The sequence below is a fragment of the Rattus norvegicus genome, chromosome 1, assembly GCF_036323735.1.
Source record: "Rattus norvegicus strain BN/NHsdMcwi chromosome 1, GRCr8, whole genome shotgun sequence".
Taxonomy (NCBI): domain Eukaryota; kingdom Metazoa; phylum Chordata; class Mammalia; order Rodentia; family Muridae; genus Rattus; species Rattus norvegicus.
Genome location: NC_086019.1, coordinates 26,142,744 through 26,163,889, shown reverse-complemented (window position 1 = coordinate 26,163,889; position 21,146 = coordinate 26,142,744). Strand labels below are relative to the sequence as shown.

Here is a 21,146-nt window from a genome sequence, read left to right as displayed (position 1 = left end):
TTGGGTGCAGAGAACTGTTTATCTGGTCTGTTTCCTTCAGGTTCTGGTGGTGTCTCAGGCAGAGGGGTCCTGCCGCTCCTGGTCCCTCCCCCACGGGAGCCCAGAGGCCTTATACAGTTTCCTCTTGGGCCAGGGATGTGGGCAGGGGTGAGCAGTGTTGGTGGTCTCTTCCGCTCTGCAGCCTCAGGAGTGCCCACCTGACCAGGCGGTTGGGTCTCTCTCTCACAGGGTCTGGGGGCAGAGAGCTGCTGCGAGCCGGGATCCTCGGGTCTGAACATTTCTTTAGGCCCTTCTCTGTCATACAATATTAGAGTAACACCATGGTATTTTGTATTATTTGTGACTATTGTGAAGAGTGTCATTTTCCTAATTTCTTTCTCACCCTGTTTGTCCGTTGAGTAGAGGAAGGCTACTGATTTGTTTGAATTAATTTTATACCCAGCCACTTTGCTGAAGTTGTTTATCAGCAATAAGATTTCTCCGGTAGAATTTTTGGGGTCACTTAAGTATACTATTCTATCATCTGAAAATAGTGATGACCTTTTCCTTTCCAGTTTGTATCCTTTTGACCTTCTTTTGTTGTCTAATTGCTCTGGCTAGGACTTCAAGTACTATATTGAGTAGACAGGGAGAGAGTAGGCAGCCTAGTCTCCTCCCTGATTTTAGTGGTGTAGCTTCAAGTGTCTCTCCATGTAGTTTGAAACCATACTGGTTTTCTGTATATTGCCTTTTCTATGATTACTTATGAGCCTTAAATTCTTGATTCTTAAATTTGTCTGTGGGTCTCTGTATGAGATTCCATATGTTGTAGAAGGAAGCTTCCTTGATAGTGGCTGGATAAGACATTGATCTATGAGTATAGCAGAATACCGTTAGGAATCATTTACTCATACTTTTTTATTTTTAAAGACCAGTAGTATTTGGTTTTACCCTCTACCTCTGGGTTCTTTGTTACCCATGTGGTACTAAGGATGGGTTCTTTCTTCTGGAGTGGGCCTGAAACCAAATCAGATGTTAGTTACTCTCACAAGCTTTGTGCCACCAATGCCCTGTTTATTTTGTAGGAGGAGTTTTAACTGCCTTGTATAAATATTGTTACTACAATATGGTTTGGATATGATGTCTGTAAGCTATCAATATCATGGTTTGTCTTAAATATGTGTGTTAGACATTTTTAATAAGCTCTCTACATTATTGAAAATCAGAAGTTTTTATTTTATCTAATCTTTTTTATTGGATTTTTCAATTTACATTTCAAATGTTATTCCTTTTCCTGGTTTCACAGCCATAAATCTCCTATCCCATCCCCCACCCCTTCTTCTACAAGGGTGTTACCCCTATGCAACCAGTCCCCTTTCCTGCAACCCCTGAAATTCCCCTGCACTGGAGGTTCAGCCTTGGCAGGACCAAGGGCTTCTCCACTCATTGGTGCCCAACAAGGCCATCCTCTGCTACATAAGCAGCAGGAGACATGGGTCTGTTCATGTGTAGTCTTAGGGTAATGGTTCAGTCCCTGGGAGCCCTGGTTGGTTGATATTCTTGTTATTATGGGGTTGCAAGCCCCTTCAGCTCCTTCAATCCTTTCTCTAATTCCTCCAATAGGGACCCCATTTTCAGTTCAATAGTTTGCCTCTAGCATTCTCCTCTGTATTTGTCAAGCTTTGGCTTAGCATCTCAGGAGATGGCTATATCAGGCTCCTGTCAGCATGCACTTCTTGGTTTTATCAATATTGTCTAGTTTTGGTGGCTGTATGTATATGGGCTGGATCCCCAGATGAGGCAGGCTCTGAATGGCCATTCCTTCAGTTTCTGCTCCAAAATTTGTCTCTATATCCCTTTCTATAAGTATTTTTGTTTCCCCTTTTAAGAAGGACTGAAGCATCCTCACTTTGGTCATCTTTTCCATGACTTTTATACCTTCTGCCTTTTGGATAGTTCCAAGTTACTAAATTTAAGAAAATTTCTCTTTTACAGATCAGATTGAAGTAGTTAAACATAAGCACCAATGGAGGCGAAAGAGTCAAAATTCTAAAACTTGGCACCTTTTCTAGTCCACTCTTACTGCAATTGAGACCAAACCACAATAAAACCAGTGGTCTTTCTCTCCAAGCCTCTCTGTCCCACTACACTCCACTGCTACATCTCCAGTGTCACTTGCAAAATATTACAAAATTATATCAGTTAGATGCATACTTATTTGTAATAATTATAATGTACCTTTCCATTCTCTGTCTCCATTTGTTCAATCAACTCATTTCTCCCTCACAGGCTAGGACAGGAGTAACAGCATTAACATACACCGTGAGCTGGACCTCTGAAATACATGAGGATTCTGATAGCAAATGGCATGCAGTTCTCCCAGCCTGGGAGGTCCCATGATTGTCCTCCTTCTAAATTATTTTACTTGGTTCTTCACTAATCTGCCTGTCTGTGGCCTGAGATCATTTTAATCTTCAGCACTAAATCTACTCAGATCTTCCAGTGACTTCCTATCTGCTTCAAAGTAAAAGCCTGAGTTTGAAACACATAACCGTTAGATGGTACAGTGCATTGATTTCATTCTGAACTCTTAAATATATCAAAGGCAAAAGATTGTTTGAAAAGCAAAACTAGTTTTTAAAATTAAGAAAACAATGGCTCTAAAACTTTTTCCCAGTATTTTTTTCCTTTAATTTTTTTTTTTTTTACAGTCCAGTTGTTGTCCCTGTCCCAGTCTTCCCTCTTCCTCATCCTATACCTCCTCCCCCATCTCCAAGAGAATGTCCCTACCTCCCAGCTCCACCCACCAGACTTCCCACTCTCTGGGGCCTCAGGTCTCTCCAGGGTTAGGTGTATCTTCTCTTACCGGGGTCAGATCAGACAATCCTCTGCTGTGTATGGGTGGGAGGCCTCATATCAGCTGGTGCATGCTGTCTGGTTTGTTACTCAGTGTCTGAGACCTCGGGGGTCCAGCTGAGTTGAGACTGCTGGTCTTCCTATGAGATCACCCTCCTCCTCAGCTTCTTCCAGCTTTTCCCAGTTACTGTGTTTTTTATCGTTTTTCTTATTTTGTTCCCCCACCCCCACCCTGGAGCTAACTCCCAGCTTTTCCTTAATTCAACCACAGGCGTCTCCAGCTTCTATCCATTGGTTGGGTATATCTGCCTCAGACTCTTTCAGCTGCTTTTGGGACCCTCAGAGGGCACCCATCAGAAGATGAGGTGAAATTTTTGCTGTTTTGACATCATCTCTCAAGCAGATATTAAGCTTACTTTTCACTTTCATATAATCAGAACGTTTTATAAATCCCCAATATGTTTATAATTTTTTTCTTGTTTAAGCTCTCATTTAAAGCTACAAAGTCTTCTAACACATAATAAAAGTATGATGTATAAGCTTCAGGTTTATCTAATACTATTATTGAAGTTCCTAGGAGTTTAAATGAAAAGAGTTTACTGTTTGAATATTTTAAGATAAAATTTCCAAATGGTTAAAGTTGATGAACTTGTTCAGATTGGACAAATTTACCATCTCAATACCTCCCAAGTTTTTTTCATTGTTTTACATATTTTAATGAATATATATAATATATATATAAAATACACATCAAAATATCAAGATGATCACTCTTAATTCCTACATAATGATTCTGGGCATATTTGTGTCCTTATTTGAAGATGTGCATTGTCATCTTCTCCATGATGTAAGCCTATAATTATTTCAATCTTCCTCAACTAGAACTCAGTGACTTTAAAAATGTTATTTGATTTACTCCAAAGTTTTGATGTTCCAAATATGCATTTAGTTTATAGTCTTTTCTTTTTGGTTATTCTGTAATACTTAGTACTAAATGTTTTAAATTGCTTGTCTTTGTTATCTCTCTCTGTCTCTCCATATATATATACATATATATGTTCATGTATGTGTGTAATATATATGCTAATATAATGCATGCTAATTCATTGTATCTATATAATACAGAGTAATATATAATGTGTTAATGTATTTATATACTAATATGATAATTTCATAATATACATGAATATATATGTAATGTATTTATATATTACTTTATACATTAGAGCAGGATATATTTTATATATTTGTACAAAAGGGTAGCCTAGAGACATTTATAGTATAAGAAACAAATTTCCTTAGGTTCTCTGGTAATGATTGCTTAAGTTTTTCCTTTGTTTCCATGTCTTTTAGCAAGCTCCATCGCCAAGATTGGCTCTGATCCTCTAAAACTAGTGAACGATGCTGTGGAGGAAACAACAGACTGGATCTATGGCTTCTTCTCTTTGCTATCTGATATCATCTCATCTGATGGTGATGAAGATGATGAGGATGCAGATGAGGACATTGACAAAGGTACCAAAAATGCAAAGTTGTATTTGTCATATATAGAGTTTATATACAGTTGTATCTAACAGCTATGACTGGGTATTAAACACTCTTGATACTGACTTGCTGAGGGGTTCAGCCCTAAAGAGCAATTGGACAGACTAAATTAAAATGAAGATACTTATGAATATAAACATTCACTCCAAAAAGTTCCCAAATAGAGTGAATTGCTCTCTGTTTGGCTTTAGTCCTATAGTTTGTCTGCCATTATGGAAGAGCTATCAAAATTAAGTAAAGTTTTTACAGTGGCATTATAGCAGAAAGTCTTAATATAAATAACTATAAAACTACAATAGATTACCCACTTACATGGTTATTTGAGACAGAATAGCTATTTCTCAAATTCATCTCTTTGAGGACTGAAACTAAAACATTAAAACCAACAATTACGAGTTTGTACATGTGTACTTGAAAACAACATTAATAATAGAATGGTGATAAGTAATCTTAAAAAAGCCCAGTTAAAACATATATTGATGGAATCTAATGGAGACATAGAATAGAAAAATACATTTTAAGTATTGTACATGTAAGCAGCTCACATTTAATTTTAAAAAGTAATTGGAAAACCAAACTGTATATAAATTGGCATTTAGAGGGTTAACAAAGCAGAAAGCATGGTGATCAAATCTTTTATATACCATTAAAATAAAAACCTTAATGGTTACTGTTAGTCATCCAAGATTATCCATTTAGTCTTACTCAACAGGAAAATTCTGATTTTAAGATCCCTTTTATGACTATGTTGGAATTTATTTCTATTTTGGCCCTGTAAGAAGACACAATAAACAGAGAAAATTGAAATTAATATGACATATGAGCTATAATGCAGTAACTTGGAGCACTATGACAATTTTATTGACTTCATAAAATGAAACCGTCTAAAGTGAATATGTGTAAACAGGACATGTGCTGTGGAGTTCCTGTAGCAAAGTGAAGCAAGAGTCATAATTATAGAAAACCGTTGATTGGAAAACAAATGTGTACAACATAAGTAAGTAGCAAATCCCCACTAGAAGTTATGCTAATTTATCTTTTTTTCCCTTGGTTTAGGAGAAATAGAAGAACCTCCCTTAAAAAGAAAAGGTTAGTTTGATTTATTTTTCACCCTTTTCTCTTCTTCTATAATACTGATTTTGAGCAAAACAGGTCTCTCATTTTTACTGTCACTTAACATGTTTCTAAAAAAAGACATTTGTTTAATGAGAGTGTGTACAGCTTGAATTCAGAAAGAGCTACTGACCTGATCCAAATGACTTTCAGTTTCATTATTAGTTAAGGGCTTTGGCAGTCCATTTGTGTACCCGTGTCTATAAACAAACCAATGTGAGTTGGGATTTTTTCAACGACAGAGAATTCTGTGGCTGTGAAAATAGTCCAGAGGTTGATGGTGCCCGCTATATTTACTTTTATTATATCGGATTTACTGAGGTTAAGCATCAAGTCTCTTTGTATTTCTGATTTTACTGTCAATATTTTGCATCTCTGGTGATGACAATGAAACATAATAGCCATTGTCATGTGGAACATATGATCTTGGGGACAAAGTCATGTTACTAAGTATTGGTCATTCCCCAAAACTGACGTTGCCTGGGGTGTGTGGATATGATGCAGAATGCTGTCTTGTAGTGAAAGCTAAGGATTTTGGTGACTAATCTTAGTTTGGGATCAGTATGCTTTGTAAAAAAATTCATGCATCTTTGGACCAAGTGCCTCAAAGGATCAAAGATTTTTTTACAACCAAGGATATCAAATATCTCTTGTAGTGTTGAGGTAAGCCAAAACTGCGAACCTGAGTACACTTGGTGTGAGTGAAAACTAGTTAGTGCTTGATTGTACTTTGGTGGTTAAGTTGCTCATGCTGATTAGAATACTCTTTGGTTATCTAATCAGGGGAAGTTACATCCCAGAATGGACAGATTCAACAATGGGATTGGATATATTTGATACTACCTGCCCAGACTTAGTTGTGGCTAAGCAGGCTGAGGAGGTAGCCATTACCCTACTAGTGCAGAAAAAATTTAAGTTTTGATTTCTACCACAACAAAAAAGAATTGAGCATGTGAGATTCCAGTGTAGCATAGCCATTCCGAAACAAACGTGTTTATGAAGTGTTATGAGGAGAAAGGAAGTTATTCTGATGTCAAAGGGAGGATGAGTATTGAAAAATTTCAATCAGAATTTAGTTATTAATCAGAATTTAGTTCATCTTGGAAACTGATTAAGATGTATATTTCCTAAGGGCAGAAGTGTGGTCTTTACAAGACTGATATTTAATAACTATTGAGTAGTCAAACTTCATGCTAACAAGCTATTAATGATAAGAAAATTACAGGTGATTTTAATGCCTATTTTAATTGTAAGTGGAGAGAGGAAAATCAACTGGAAAAGTTATCCTTAGAAGTTGAATAACAAGATATATCATAAGGTCACATTCTCCCATGTATGATAATATTCAGTTTTAGTAAAATGTCTCTTCTTTCTAACTTGACTTTCATCTTGTGATTGTTTTAAAACAAACTTTTGTGAAATTACCAGTTTGTATCAAAGAACCACAAAGTCAAATATCTTTCCTCCAAACGCCACCCTGATTCCACAAATCAACAACAAAATATCTGCCCAGTAATTGTTTAGGTTACATTTCCAAACACAGGTAAAGCTTTTAGTCAAGACAATCTAAGGGGATTGTATACCACATTTACTAACATTTTGAAGAATGCCGTATTCAAAACATGGAAGATCATCCACTTTAGATTCAGAAGTTGCTTTGGTAACCTAGACTGATAATCTCCTGATGTGAGCCAATTGAATGTTACCCTTGTAAATGGCTCTCAATTAACATTAATTCCAACTCATAGATATTCACTGTTCAGCCTCTACTCCACTTAACCCAGACCGCAGTATATTTCATTTGACTTCCCCATATCTTCCTAAAGCATCTTACTTAAGACACTTAAAATTGTATTTCTATTTGCCCTTATGTTTCTGTTTTTACCAAACTAAAGAAAAATTCTATCACCTTATAATTTATGGGTAAATCTTGCAATTCTAATTTGACATGGAATAATAGCCCAGTCAGCCAATCTCAAGGTTGTAGGATTGATTATTAAATAGTCTATTAATATGGATGAAATTTTTTGGATGCTATTCTGTGGCCTGTTTTGTACATGTAAATACAGCTTAGGGCATTTCATGTGGTACCTAATGTCTTTGTATGCTTGATACATATTTATTTTCAACTTCCCAATTTTAAAGTATTTAGCTCTTTTACAAAACATTCCATATTAATGTCCAAGTTACTAAATCAGGAGAAATTATTCTCCTGGTGGTTATATTGTTCTCTTTTTAAATTAATCATTTTATTTATTTACATTCCAAATGTTGCCGCCCCCAAATACCCCTCCCAGAATTCTTCACCCCCTCACCCCTCTCCTTGGCCTCTGAAAGAGTGCTCTCTCTGCACCTCCTCCCTTTCCTGGGACATCAAGTCTCTACAGGATTAGGTACATCCACTCCCACTGAGGCCAGACAAGGCAGTCCTCTGCTACATATGTGTCAGAGCCCTCAGACCTGGCCATATATGCTCTTTAGTTGCTGGCTTAGTCTCTGTGAGCTCCCAGGCATCTGAGTTTATTAACACTGCTGGTCTTCCTATGGGGTTGCCTTCCCATTCAGCTCATTCAATCCTTCCCCTAATTCTTCCATAGAAGAGCCTGACCTCAGTTCAATGGTTGGCTGTAAGTATCTGCATATGTGTCAGTCAGTTGCTGGTAGAAGCTCTCAGAGCTTTGCCAGGCTCCGGTCTGCAAGCACAACATAGCTTCAGTAATAGTGTCAGGGTTTGGTGCCCATTGAAGGCAGATTAAATGAACGTGCTGAGTACACAACAGACTTTCGTGATTTTAAAGCATACTGTGAACTAGACTGTGAGATACAGGAAAAGCTCAGTTCTCTTCTAATGTAAGATACATTTTCGTATAATCTTATTGTCAAGCTTCTTTATGTGCCCGCCATCCCTGTCTACGCCTCTGCCTAGGTCTTAAGCAATCCACTGTATTATATATGTCCTTTTATCTATTTTAACTGGCTGTTAATAAAAACACATCCAGCCTGTGTATTCCTTGCCACTTTTAACTAAGAACTTTTCTCATTATAGTGTTTCTTTTTCTTTCTTTCTTTCCTTCTTTTTTTATTATGTAGTTCTCTAAAAAGTAAACTTATGAGAGCCAAATAGTACATATAGCTAAATTTTCTGACCCTTGATTCTCTAGAACTGTTGTTCTGTTGAGCAGTCTTCTCACTCAGGAGTGTGAACTGTGGATATGGTCACAGGTTGCCTTCCTAGAGAGTTGGGAAAGGAATCAGTGCCATGCGCATACTTTTAAAAGGGACAGCAGAAGCATTCCCAGTGTCCCAGGAGATCAGGCCCCTCATGTAGCTACAGCCCCCCAGAACCCCCTGTAGAGAGGTTAGAGACAATCAGTCACAAAGGGAAATGCTCCAAGCCCCTCCTCCACAGGTGAGGTGACACCAGGTTACAGAGGCTCAAGACAGATCAGTCATGTAGAAGAAGGACCACAACTCTAAATAAGTAGGCGAGGTCTTCCTAAGCTCTCAGACCAAAGCAATAGGAAGTACCTGCTGTCAGACACCTGACTCATTCAAAAACTGTATTTAATCATCCTGTCAGGATGGCCTTGTTGGGCACCAACGGGAGGAGAAGCCCTTGGTCCTGCCAAGGCTGGACCCTCCAGTGTAAAGTCAGGGCAGGGAGGCAGGAAAAGGGGATGGTTGGGGAGGGGGAACACCAGTATAGAAGAAGGGGAGGGAGATGGGATAGGAGGCTTATGTACAGGAAACCGGGAAAGGGAATAATATTTGAAATGTAAAAAAAATCTAATAATAAAAAGAAGAAAAATCAAAATGCATGCATGTATGAAATTACCAGTGAATAAACTAAAAAAAAAAAAAAACCCAAAACCAAAACAAAAACAAAAACAGAAAAACAAAACCTGTTTCCTGTTCAGAAGGATTAAATGTGTATGGGAATTACTCCATTGTCTGAGAGCTTCTGTCAAAAGAGCAGTACATTGCTGCTTTGCTGCGGGAAGCTCCCCTGCAGCCCTGACTGGCTAGTCAATCTCCTGCTGGCTCAGCCTGGTCTGAGCCACCACAGCAGCAAAGGAAAGGAACAGCACAGCAGCGGCAAGAGCAGTCCCCATCCCTGTCTGAGTTCTCTCCTCTTTCCCTGAACCCGCGGACCTAGCCGAACCAGAGATCTTCCAGGGAAAGCCTCCCTCACAAAGCTCCACACTATCTGAAAATATAATAATGTTTTTATTAGCAACATATCAATTTTACAAGATAAAGGGATATCTTTTTATATATTTCCGATGATGAGAGTAAAGATATACACCACCATACTCAGTTGCTAACTTTCAAAATCATACATTTATCTTCAAGAAATAACTCAAAGTATTTATCTAAGCCAAATGAAACTAGTTTCAGAAAAAGATAAAACAATTAAATGTTGATTTGGTTTGTCTCATTTTTGTAACATATGTTAACATAAAATTACCATAGTTGATCCATATGACTGTAATGTTTGTGTATCGGTGTAACCTATATAAATCACAATAATATTGTTTTCTCATTTCTCTAAAATTTTAAATTAAAACATTTACAATTAAAGACAAAATAAAATTATATATGTGCATTTTCACAAAACATAAAATTAATTTCAGCAATAGTGTTAGTGGTAAAAAAAACGTCTTCACCCATTAACTAATATGGACAATATTTCTAATAACTGATCATCAACTCTAAAATAAAAATAAATATAATTAAAGAAGTCCTATTCAATAACACAAGAGAACATGCAATAGTATGGAAAATTCACAATTCATTTATTTCCATTACTGGGCCTATTACAGAAGGTTCAGTTGTGGGAAAGCATTAACCGTATTTGATAGATAAATGGGGAGACTGATAAAGTTATCTTGTTTTCCAAATAGTCACAAAATAAATTATTTTGGAGGCAAAGTCGCAAATCCATGAAAAGCATCTGAATTTCTGGTTTTATTTCATTAAAACAGAAAGAGCCATTAAGCAATTACTTAACTTATATGATTAATTTCTTAGCCAGGGAAATTAGCATACAACTATAATCCTGCACTCGTGTTGGGAGCATTTTAAGTATTAATGTACTCTGTTTTTGAGACAGGGAGACACTGTCTCAAAAACAAAATTAAATAAATAAAATTATTGCTATCTTGACGTTGCTAGGAAATCGATCAAAATGCAATAAAATAGAAATAATTTGCTTAATGCATACATGTCTATGGATATTTATGGTTGTAAATGTGTAGACATATTCCATTTTAGCTACAAACCATAAATCATATTTAGTCCATAAAATCATGAGCTATCTTTAAAGGTGTTACTTTTAAATTTTACTTTAAAAAATGTGTGTGTGTGTGTGTGTGTGTGTGTTTCTGTGAGAGAACAAGAGGGAGAGGGAGAGGGAGAGAGGGAGAGAGGGAGAGAGGGAGAGAGGGAGAGAGGGAGAGAGGGAGAGAGGGAGAGAGGGAGAGAGGGAGAGAGGGAGAGAGGGAGAGAGGGAGAGAGGGAGAGAGGGAGAGAGGGAGAGGAAAGGGGAAAGGAAGAGGAGGAGGGAAGAGGGGGAGGGGGAGGGGGGGAGGGGGAGATTGAGCCCCCAGAGACCAGAAGAGGGTATCAGATCTTTAGAGGTGGAGTCACACTTGGTTGTGAGCCGCTTGCGCAGGTTCTTGGAAGTGAACTAGTAAAGTGTGTAAAAGTAGTTAATGTTTACTTCCTACTGATTCATCTTTGTAGTTTCTTATGATCTACTTCTACAGTTCCATTAGCCTCAAAAGGAGACAGTATTTGATATTTCATTTTCAATACAAATCATAAATATTTGAGATATATTTATATGTGGAGGCTAGCATACTGGATATCCTATAGGAAAGAAATTACCTAATTGGTTACGTATTATTTCTTGTAAACTTTATGATGTAATCTTTAAATTTTCTAAAAATAAATTTCTAATGCCATTGAATACAATTCTTTGAGAATAAAGGAAAAACACAAAAGTGAGAAAAGTTTCCAAATGTTCATTTACAATAATTATTAAATTATAATACTTGTAACTTTTAACTGTCTTCTAAGTGTGGGAAGAAATGCAGTTGTTTTTTTGTTTTTGTTTTTTTTAATTTATATATATTTCTATATTTACATTTCAAATGTTATTCCCTTTCCTGATCTTTCCTGATTGCTTGTTCATAAGCCCCCTCCCCTCCTCATTCCCCATACAGGTGTTTCCCCCATCGACCACCCTTATTGACCCCCTCCTGACATTTCCCTGCACTGGGGTCCAACCTTGGCAGGACCAAGGGCTTCCCATTCCACTGGTGCCCCAACAAGACTATTCTCTGCTACATATGCAGTTGGAGCCCAGGGTCAGTCTGTCTATAGTCTTTTGGTAATGGTTTAGTCCCTGGAAGCTCTGGTTGCTTGGCATTGTTGTACATATGGGGTCTCGAGCCCCTTCAAGCTCTTCCAGTTCTTTCTCTGATTCCTTCAACGGGGGTCCTATTCTCAGTTGAGTGGTTTGCTGCTGGCATTCACCTCTGTGTTTGCTGTATTCTCTCAGGAGAGATCTACATCCGGCTCCTGTCGGCCTGCACTTCTTTGTTTCATCCATCTTGTCTAATTGGATGGCTGTATATGTATGGGCCACATGTGGGGCAGGCTCTGAATGGGTGTTCCTTCTGTGTCTGTTTTCATCTTTGCCTCTCTATTCCCTGCCAAGGGTATTCTTGTTCCCCTTTTAAAGAAGGAGTGAAGCATTCACATTTTGATCATCCGTCTTGAGTTTCATTTGTTCTAGGCATCTAGGGTAATTCAAGCATTTGGGCTAATAGCCACTTATCAATGAGTGCATACCAAGTGTGTTTTTCTGTGATTGGGTTACCTCACTCAGGATGATATTTTCCAGTTCCAACCATTTGCCTATGAATTTTATGAAGCCATTGTTTTTGATAGCTGTTTTAAAAAGTATTCCACAATTTTAAAGGTAAACAAAGAGAGAAGATGACTACAGAGGCATATAGGTGTTTAGCTTCCTGGGTGACCCTAGAGTCCTGAGAGGGCCCCACATACTATACCATATTATACTTTCCCCTATTCATAGTCACTATCAAAGAGCACTGATACCCTGTGATTAAGCTAGTCATCAAATTTAAGTTTCAGTATTGCTTTTTCAGGTGCTGTCCATGTTTCACACAATATGCTAGGTTACTATACCATTTGTCTGCTTCTTCACAATATCTTCAAAAGTTAGTGTAGAAAATTTCTTAAATATTTCCATGACTACAATGAAATTCTTATGTGATTTTACAAACAGACAAGTATGCCTTACAAATACCTTGTCCAATAGAGCTCAGTACATCTTACTAACCAGTGACATGAACCTACCCCTTATTTTTACAATACCCCAAAAGGCCATGTTGAAGAGATAGCTGAATAAACCAGCAAAATAGATTATAATTGAGATAAAGAATTTACAGAGCTACATGATTCACGGTGGTGCAGTCAAGGATTTATCTTATTGGACTATTTTTTTGCAAATATTTTAATACTTAAGTTTTTTATAATGTCTCTAAGTCCACGGTAAAACCATGTGATATGATACAGATATGGGGAGTTTTGGGGGAGAGAATGAAGAAGAAGAGAAGGAGGAAGAAGAGGAGGAGGAAGAAGAAGAGGAGAAAGAGGAGGAAAAAGAGGAATCCAGTCATCATAAGGAATTGGTAGCTTAGTAACTCTCCATTATTTTCAAAAGTGAATTATTGTGTTATAGCAAATAGAATTTTTCATATTTCTGAACTAATGTTTAAGGTTTTACTGACTAGATTAGGTAAATAGTCAGAAAAGTATAACTTTTTAGCATGCCTAGTTTTAAATTTTGTACTAACAATTCCAAACACAATCTCTTTTTTAATTGGATTTTTTTATTTACATTTCAAATGTTAACCTCTTTCCCGGTTTCCGGTCCATAAATGCCCTATCCCACCCCCTCTCCCTGCTTCTATGAGGTGTTCCCCCCACCTATCCACCCACCCCTTATCTCCCTTTTCCAGTTCATTCTTACTTATGCCTTTGTCTATAATAAGTGATCACTATATAAGAGTGATTGCTATACCATGCATGTCTTTTCAAGTATGTAATTTTAGAAAATAATGATAGTCTTTTGACAAGAAGTTATGTTTTAGAATGCCGCTCTTGACATCTAGCTTTAAAGTTGAGAAAGGATAATTGTATACTTTCAGAGCTAAGCACATTTACATTCTGTAAAGGGAAACTGGTCTTCGCTTTTAGGAGCACTGTAATCTTATGGACCACACACTCATCGCTCACATTCAGAAGAGCACCAGCAACCCTCAAAGTTATATATAATTTCCCTGTCTCCTGTATTGTTCATTTTCCTTAGTGTTGTCACAAATGCCTGATAAGAGTCAACTTAAAGTAGTGCAGTCAATCAGCAGGGAAAGCATCATGGTGGTAGTGAGAGGTGGCTGATTGTATCCACATTGTATCCACAGCGAGGTATCATAAGAAGACCCTTGTGTTTAGAAGAGTAAGCTACATTTTCTCAAGAGATGCAAACTGTCCTATAGCCCCTAGATTGAAGAGAGTTATCCACAAGGTTACAACTTTATTCATTTATTCTCTTTAAAAACAATGATACCCACAATAGTGATTTGAGGTCAGGGTACATAAGGAGGATCCAGAAAATACCAACACCAAGACATTACGGTTCCACTATTTAGAAGACTGTATCTCAATGTTGGATAAGACTGTATCTCAATGTTGCAATAAGATAGACATATAAATTAAACTGTCACTTCTACTGAGACCATCTTATAAGTAGATTGTGAGTTTGCACTAGATTAAATATTAAGTGTTAAAAAATCTAGGGCACTAGGAAAAAAAGTATAATAGAAAAGTGACTACTTTGTTAAAATGGAAATCTTGTTACTAGTTATGACCTAGCAATATTGTGAAATGAATAGGTCTAAGTATCAGAGATCAGCTATATACTTGCTACATGTTGTCCATCAGACTGTGTCTAGAACATTCCGCAGTGCTTGCTTCCTTCTTTTCTCAACATGGATGATATCTATAACTGCAGTAGAGAAAAGTGAAGAAAACTGATGGCAGGTTGTAAGTGGAAGAGGGAAAGAGGCTAAGAAATTTGAAGGAAGAGAAACAATGATGAATTCCAGAGTTACTTTTCCAGGTACTTGCAGATGTACTGTGATGCAGATGTGCATGTTAGAATTAAGGAAGGTGTTAATTATTCTGTGGGAAACAAATCTAACTCCAATTCAAACAAACGTGAATGGAAAGGTCCTCACTAGATAAAAAGATGGAGTCTGCAAGTTGTGAAGTCCCAGCAGTTTCTAGAACGGAGTGGTACATGTTTTATAAGAAACAAAACTGCATTGCTAAAGAATATTGTCTTTATGTTTAGTTTAATTAATAGTCAGGAAGGCTTTTTCCTCTCCTGCAATTATGGTCCTCAGAAGGTTGTGGTCCAGACCATTTTAGCCAATGACTCAAGAGGAAAACCTTTTTGTATTTTCCGCAAATGCTTCTTCTAAGAAACATCCTTGAACTATCATTGATGAGGACACAACACTCTCGTTGGATCTGATCAGTTGCCAAAACCAAAACAAAACATCAAAACACATTCTGTGAACATCTGGGATCACCTTGGAAGCATAGGACAGATGGACAGCATCAGCTCGGCCACCTCTAGTGAGATAGGAATGCTGTGGTCATAATTGTTTCTCACAGGAAAGCCACAAGTATCCACGCATGCTTGCTCATTATCTCAGACTACCTCCTACACTGGACTTAGGAAATCAGCATCCCAAGCAATGTCTTAAATAGATTCCTTAGGGAGTGGGGGAGAGTATAGGTGGAGACAGGGCACTAAAACCCACTGGCAATGCTATTATTTTCATGGGTCACCAAAATACCCTAAAACTGACTATGTTTGAAGTTGGAGGAAACAACTCAGAACCACTAGGCATTTTCTTTTAGTGCACATATTGAATAACATATGAATTATATATCTCAGTAAATATGCTTTTTTAAGGTGATATAAATAACTATGTACTTCGCTTTATTTCAGTAAAAGCCTTTTTTTGTTGTTGTTTTTGTGGTTTTGTTTCTGTTTTTTCGTTTTTTGTTTTGTTTGTTTTAATCTTTCAGTATGTTTCCGAGTCCTCCCTAGGGTAAGAACCACTGCCATTTAACAGAGTCATTCCATAGACAGGGAATTTTGTGTATTTTTAAGCCAATGATGGAAACATTGAGGATAAGTGTTTTGTTTCTGTATTGTAAGAACTGCGTATAAACTTACTGAGGAAAAATAAAATAGACAAAATGAATGAATGATAGCACAGAAACTTAATTAGTATTGATGTCACTTGGGTTCAGCTCACTAGTGATAGTGAATTCTCTTCGACTGAGCAATTCAAAAGTGTAAGCATTGAGATAAACCCCAGTGAACAGAAGTAGGCAGTGTTTCTATTAGAGTATCTATGTGCTGTACATGGTTCAGTTAAGGAACTGAGACCCAGTGACTGTTGGTTCTTAGACCTGTGAAATACAGGTCTTATATTTACTACTATTCATTTCCAGTCCTTTTGCAGCTAAAATGCTTTCTGACTCTGATTAAAACATAATGTCATACATCAATGGATTGATCAATAGTTTCATCCAGAACAAACTCGCACATTGCAAAGTTTGGCCCATGGCCAACAACTTAAACATCATCAGGAAGCATTTAGAAATTTGCATCCATCTAGGATGACTGAATGAAAATCTGAATTTCAAGAAGATCCCCAAACAGTTCGTATATACATCAAGATTTGAGAGACATTGATCTGGACAGCAATTCTATTCCCAACAGTGGTACTGAAGTCACCTGAGAGCTTATTTAAATTGTAGATCCTCCATATTTTCTCACCGTGGGAAACGAATTGATTTAATTGGGCTGTAGCTCAGATAGTATTTTAAAATCTCCCTCGATGACTCTGATAAATGGCCACATTGATCTAGTACAGGGTATCAATTTTATGAAGCACATATACTGACCCAATCAGTATGACTCATCCATGTCTCTCAATCCCACCAGTGTTTATCTAATAAAACGTATTATTTGTAGTCACCTCCTTCTGTCAGGTTGGCTGCATATGGGGAATGGTGCTTCATTTTATAGGTAGAGAAAATAAAGCCCCAAAGTGAAAAAAAGCATGCATTAACTTAAGATTATAGATTTTATGAGAAAGAGAGGAAAAAAGAGATTAGGTGGATAACATTTTAATCTAGTTAATTTCTAAAAACCACTAGAATGCAATGGTAAGACAATTACGTTTCCAGAAAAAGTTTCCAAAGTAATAAAATATAACAAAATAAAACTCAAATTGTTTTACATTCATAAGTTTAAACATCACTGAAGAATTCTCTGGAATATCTGTCCACCACTATCTATAATATCTACCCACTTAATTATAAATGGTGACTTAAGGCTGAAAAAAGAAGACCTTTTCACACTCTTCGTTACTGGTAGAAGTTATACTTTCCTGAAATATAATTCTTGATATAGCTGAAAAAGTATTACAAAATATTATATATATATAAAATAATTTGCTATATTTGTTATAATTGTTGAGATTTCAGGAGAGTAGTTTCTCTTAGAATTGTTTAGTAGGCAGTAAATAGAATACTAGATTTGCTTAGTCATTTATCAAAATTAATCCTTAGTTGCCTAATAAAATTGAAAAAAACTTGTGTATAGTCATTATGTGTTCCTATAATAAATATTTTAGTAGTAAAAGGAGAGAGTTTAAGAAAGTATTTTTATGTTATTGATTATTGAAGTAAAAATGTAAAACAATATAAAAACATTCAATGAAATTTTAAATCTTCAAAATAATTTAATACATTTTTTGTCATATTGATTCAAGTAGTTGCCATAGTAACAGATTTAAGAAATCTTAAATTGATAGCATTTTAAGTTTGTTAACAGTCTCAATATCTTAAAGATTACACATTTTAATCTGGCCACATAAAACTCAGAGAAGATTGAAACACAGGACCCAAATAAACTTTAAAAATAACTTATTATAAGCAAAAATGTGCGAAACATTATAAACTTAGAGAACTGACTACACATAATGATTAACTTAATTTGATTTAATTAAAAAAGTATTATTTTGTAAAATCTGTTTTCACTAATTTAGTCCTATTTATTTTTAATTCTGTCAACCTTATTATTTCTGGTGCCTGTGGCTTCAGTTCCCAAGTTATAGGATCTCAAGATTAGGAAACCTTAAAAGAACTCTCCTGGCATGAAGATTGTTGTTGGCATCACGTTGAGATCAATTCGTTCTGAATCAACAAGACAAACAACAGCATTCAGGATCATATCAAACTAGACTGTCAAGTCAAATGTATAGATTTTGAAAGATTCTACCTTCTGGCTAATATGACATTTCAGTGGGACATACTGCATATATTGTGAGACTTAAAACTTACACAGGAAACTGAAAAGCATATATTAAACCTGCCATGGGTTCTCTAAAATCTATGCTTAGATGAACAATATAAATTTCTTTATATTGTTTCTTAGATGAACAATATAAATACATTTACCAAACGCATGATTTTACAGTTTGTTCACATAAAATCATGCACAAATATTATTAGATCAGAGAGGTTACTGAGGTGCTTTAATCAGCTCTAAGACACGTTAATGCACTAGTACAAAATCCAGAGCACAAAAGGAAGACAGATTTGGTGGTGTTTGAAATTTAGTGCCCCTTACTTTAAACTTGGTGAGTACACAAACCTAACTTAAAACCTTGTCTCCAGGGCTAGAGAGACGGCTCAGTGGTTAAGAGCACTGACTCCTCTTCCAGAGGTCCTGAGTTCAAATCCCAGCAAACACATGGCTGCTCACAACCATCTGTAATAGGATCTGGTGCCCTTTTTTGGAATGCAAGTGTTCATAGAGCATTCATACATAAAATACATAAATCTTTAAAAAAACTTGTCTCTAATTTTAGGGTTTTTTTTTTTAATTTTTCTGTTGAGTGGACATGCTGTTTCAATATTTAATATTTATTGTATATGTAATAATTTACCATCACTATGATATTATGAAAAATGTATGTCCTTAATTTTATTAACATATATGTATTCATTGCAAATGAAAATGTTGAAACTCTATATTGTAGGAAATACTTTTGGAAAAGTGTTTAAATTTACTGTTACTTTACTTTACTTTATGTCCATAAACAGTACAATTTAATGGCTGTTTCAGGATCTTATATATAATAAATATATATTTATAGTTCTATAAACTTTCCTAGCTTCACAATATTGTAATATAATATATAATATGTATATTATCGATGCGGAGAATGCTTTCTATAAGAATAAATTCTTATAGAATTTATTTCAGAATATGTTACAGAATATATATACATAAATGTATATGTATATGTAAATGTATGTATACATATATATTGTTGTGGTGCAACCCAAGCACTACATCACAGAGGTATATCGCTATTCTTAAAACATATTTTGAAAAGCAAGTTTGCCTTCTCAAAGCAATTTTTACATAGTATATATGTTTCTCAAGCTATGATTTTGTCTGTTACACATTCTGTGAATTATTGAAATTTTATTGTGGAACAAAATATTGGGGCATCTGTAGCTAGTTTTTGCTAGTTTGTGAGTTCTTTCTCTTTATGACCATTTTACCTGGAGTTTCACTTGCTATCACTAGTTGGAGAGAAAAAAAGGATAGGATACGACACACACACACACACACAGAGAGAGAGAGAGAGAGAGAGAGAGAGAGAGAGAGAGAGAGAGAGAGAGAGAGAGAGATCTTTGAGTATAATTTTGTTCTTTTGGTTTCTTCTTGTAACATGACTACTAACAAACCACATTCAACCTCCATCAACAACCAAAAACCCCCTGACTCTGCCTTTCAGTGCCCTTGCATTTAAATGCCTTCTGAAAAGTTCCCAGAATTCCAAATGTCACATAACTGCAGAAACTACTGGCAGCTGGAAACCCAGGCCCCTGCTAGAGCATGGGGCAAGTCACAGTAAGCTGCTGTGCCACACTCTCACAAATAGGCTTAAAATGAAAACATAGTCTTAAAATATTTGTTTTTTATAGATTAATTTCTTCATTATTATGGTGATGATGACTACACTGTCACTGTCTTGAGACACAGCAGAAGAGGGCATTGGATCCCATTACAGATGGTTGTGAGCCACTATGTGGTTGCTGCAAATTTAACTCAGGACCTTGGGAAGAGTGGTCAATGCTCTTAACTGCTGAGCCATCTCTCCAGCCTTATTTCTGTGTTCTTTTTTTTAAAAAGAAACCAAGATTCCACAATTTTCACTACAGCCATCATCAAGTATACTAATTAGTAAGAAACAAAGACAATAAAATCGGTGCAGTCCATGATGATCATTTAATATCTGGTGATGCCCTTTGAATTTTGACTCACTTTAATGCTCAAGGAAGCCTGTAAAGAAGATTTGTTCTTATCTGCTTATTTCATGGATGAGAAAATAAAATTCACATAGCAGTGATCGGAATCAGGTTTTAATTGGGCATATTGACTCCAGTGTTAATTATCTTCAACAATTAGCTGTATTTAATGAATGCCAGTCATTAAAATACATTATGGAGATTCTCTTAATAGACTTCTGTGTCTGCATTTTCTTATCAAAATACCTTTTTAAATTGCATTAGAGCACGAAAGAATTATTACATCTTTCATATGAAGATTATTATTTTTAGATTATTGCACTCATAAAGACTAATTTGTATTTATTCTCAGCACTCTAATAAATTATTGTGTCTGCTTATCTATTTTCTGTCAGTTTAAAAATCTCTCATACTGTTTGACATTATTCATTAGAAAAGTTCTGAAAAAAATCTGATTGAGTACATTTTGTCAATTTCATTAAATAACACAACACCAACATCAGACTTTAAATAATTAGAGTTCTTTAATTAAAATCATTAAATAAGCAAAGGTCGTTATGTTTCTTTTCTGATTTATTTAGAGTGAAAGTATGCACAAGAATGTGATGTAAATAATGGCTCTGCCCTTCCTTTGTCATCGTCTCTTGTACTTCACCTTGAAATACAGAAAAGGTTTGAAATCAATTAGCAGAAGTAAAAGAATCAGAAAAGCAGCACGCTCTCTCTGTGGACTTCACCCACCTTTCTCTGACAGAATTTCTGACACAGGGAAATAAGCAGGGAGGCCTACTTGTTACTAATCAGTGCTACCAGGGACCTAGTAGAACAAAAGATCATCTTTCAGTGCTTCTCAATCCATTGAGATAATTGTCATTCTTTTTGCATTTCTTATTTTGTGCTATGAATTCTCAAAATTGGACAGTCATATGCCTGGGTTAAAATACCTTGACCTCAGTAACCTCCTAAACCAAAAGTCCTAGGAGTTTTTAGTTACAAAGGGGAATTATGATTCAATATTTTGCCAGAAGCATTTGACGTGTATCTAATTATGAAGCCCTTATGCTTCGAGAGTATTAATGACTTCCTTAACTTTCCTTTTAGTTCCTTATTTACTTCTTACAAACTGTTCCTGGAAGAATGTCATG

At 36.1% G+C, this 21,146-nt stretch overlaps 1 protein-coding gene across 17 annotated transcripts in view; it reads left to right on the top strand.

The window, feature by feature from the left end:
• The window catches only part of Trdn (triadin), a 455,305-nt gene that overhangs the window by 66,180 nt on the left and 367,979 nt on the right, over nucleotides 1–21,146 (top strand). For all 17 annotated transcript variants that reach the window (XM_063272320.1, XM_063272316.1, XM_063272306.1 and 14 more), the window contains 2 exon segments: nucleotides 4,189–4,350; nucleotides 5,437–5,469. In XM_063272320.1, coding sequence (XP_063128390.1) covers nucleotides 4,189–4,350; nucleotides 5,437–5,469 — 195 coding nt within the window.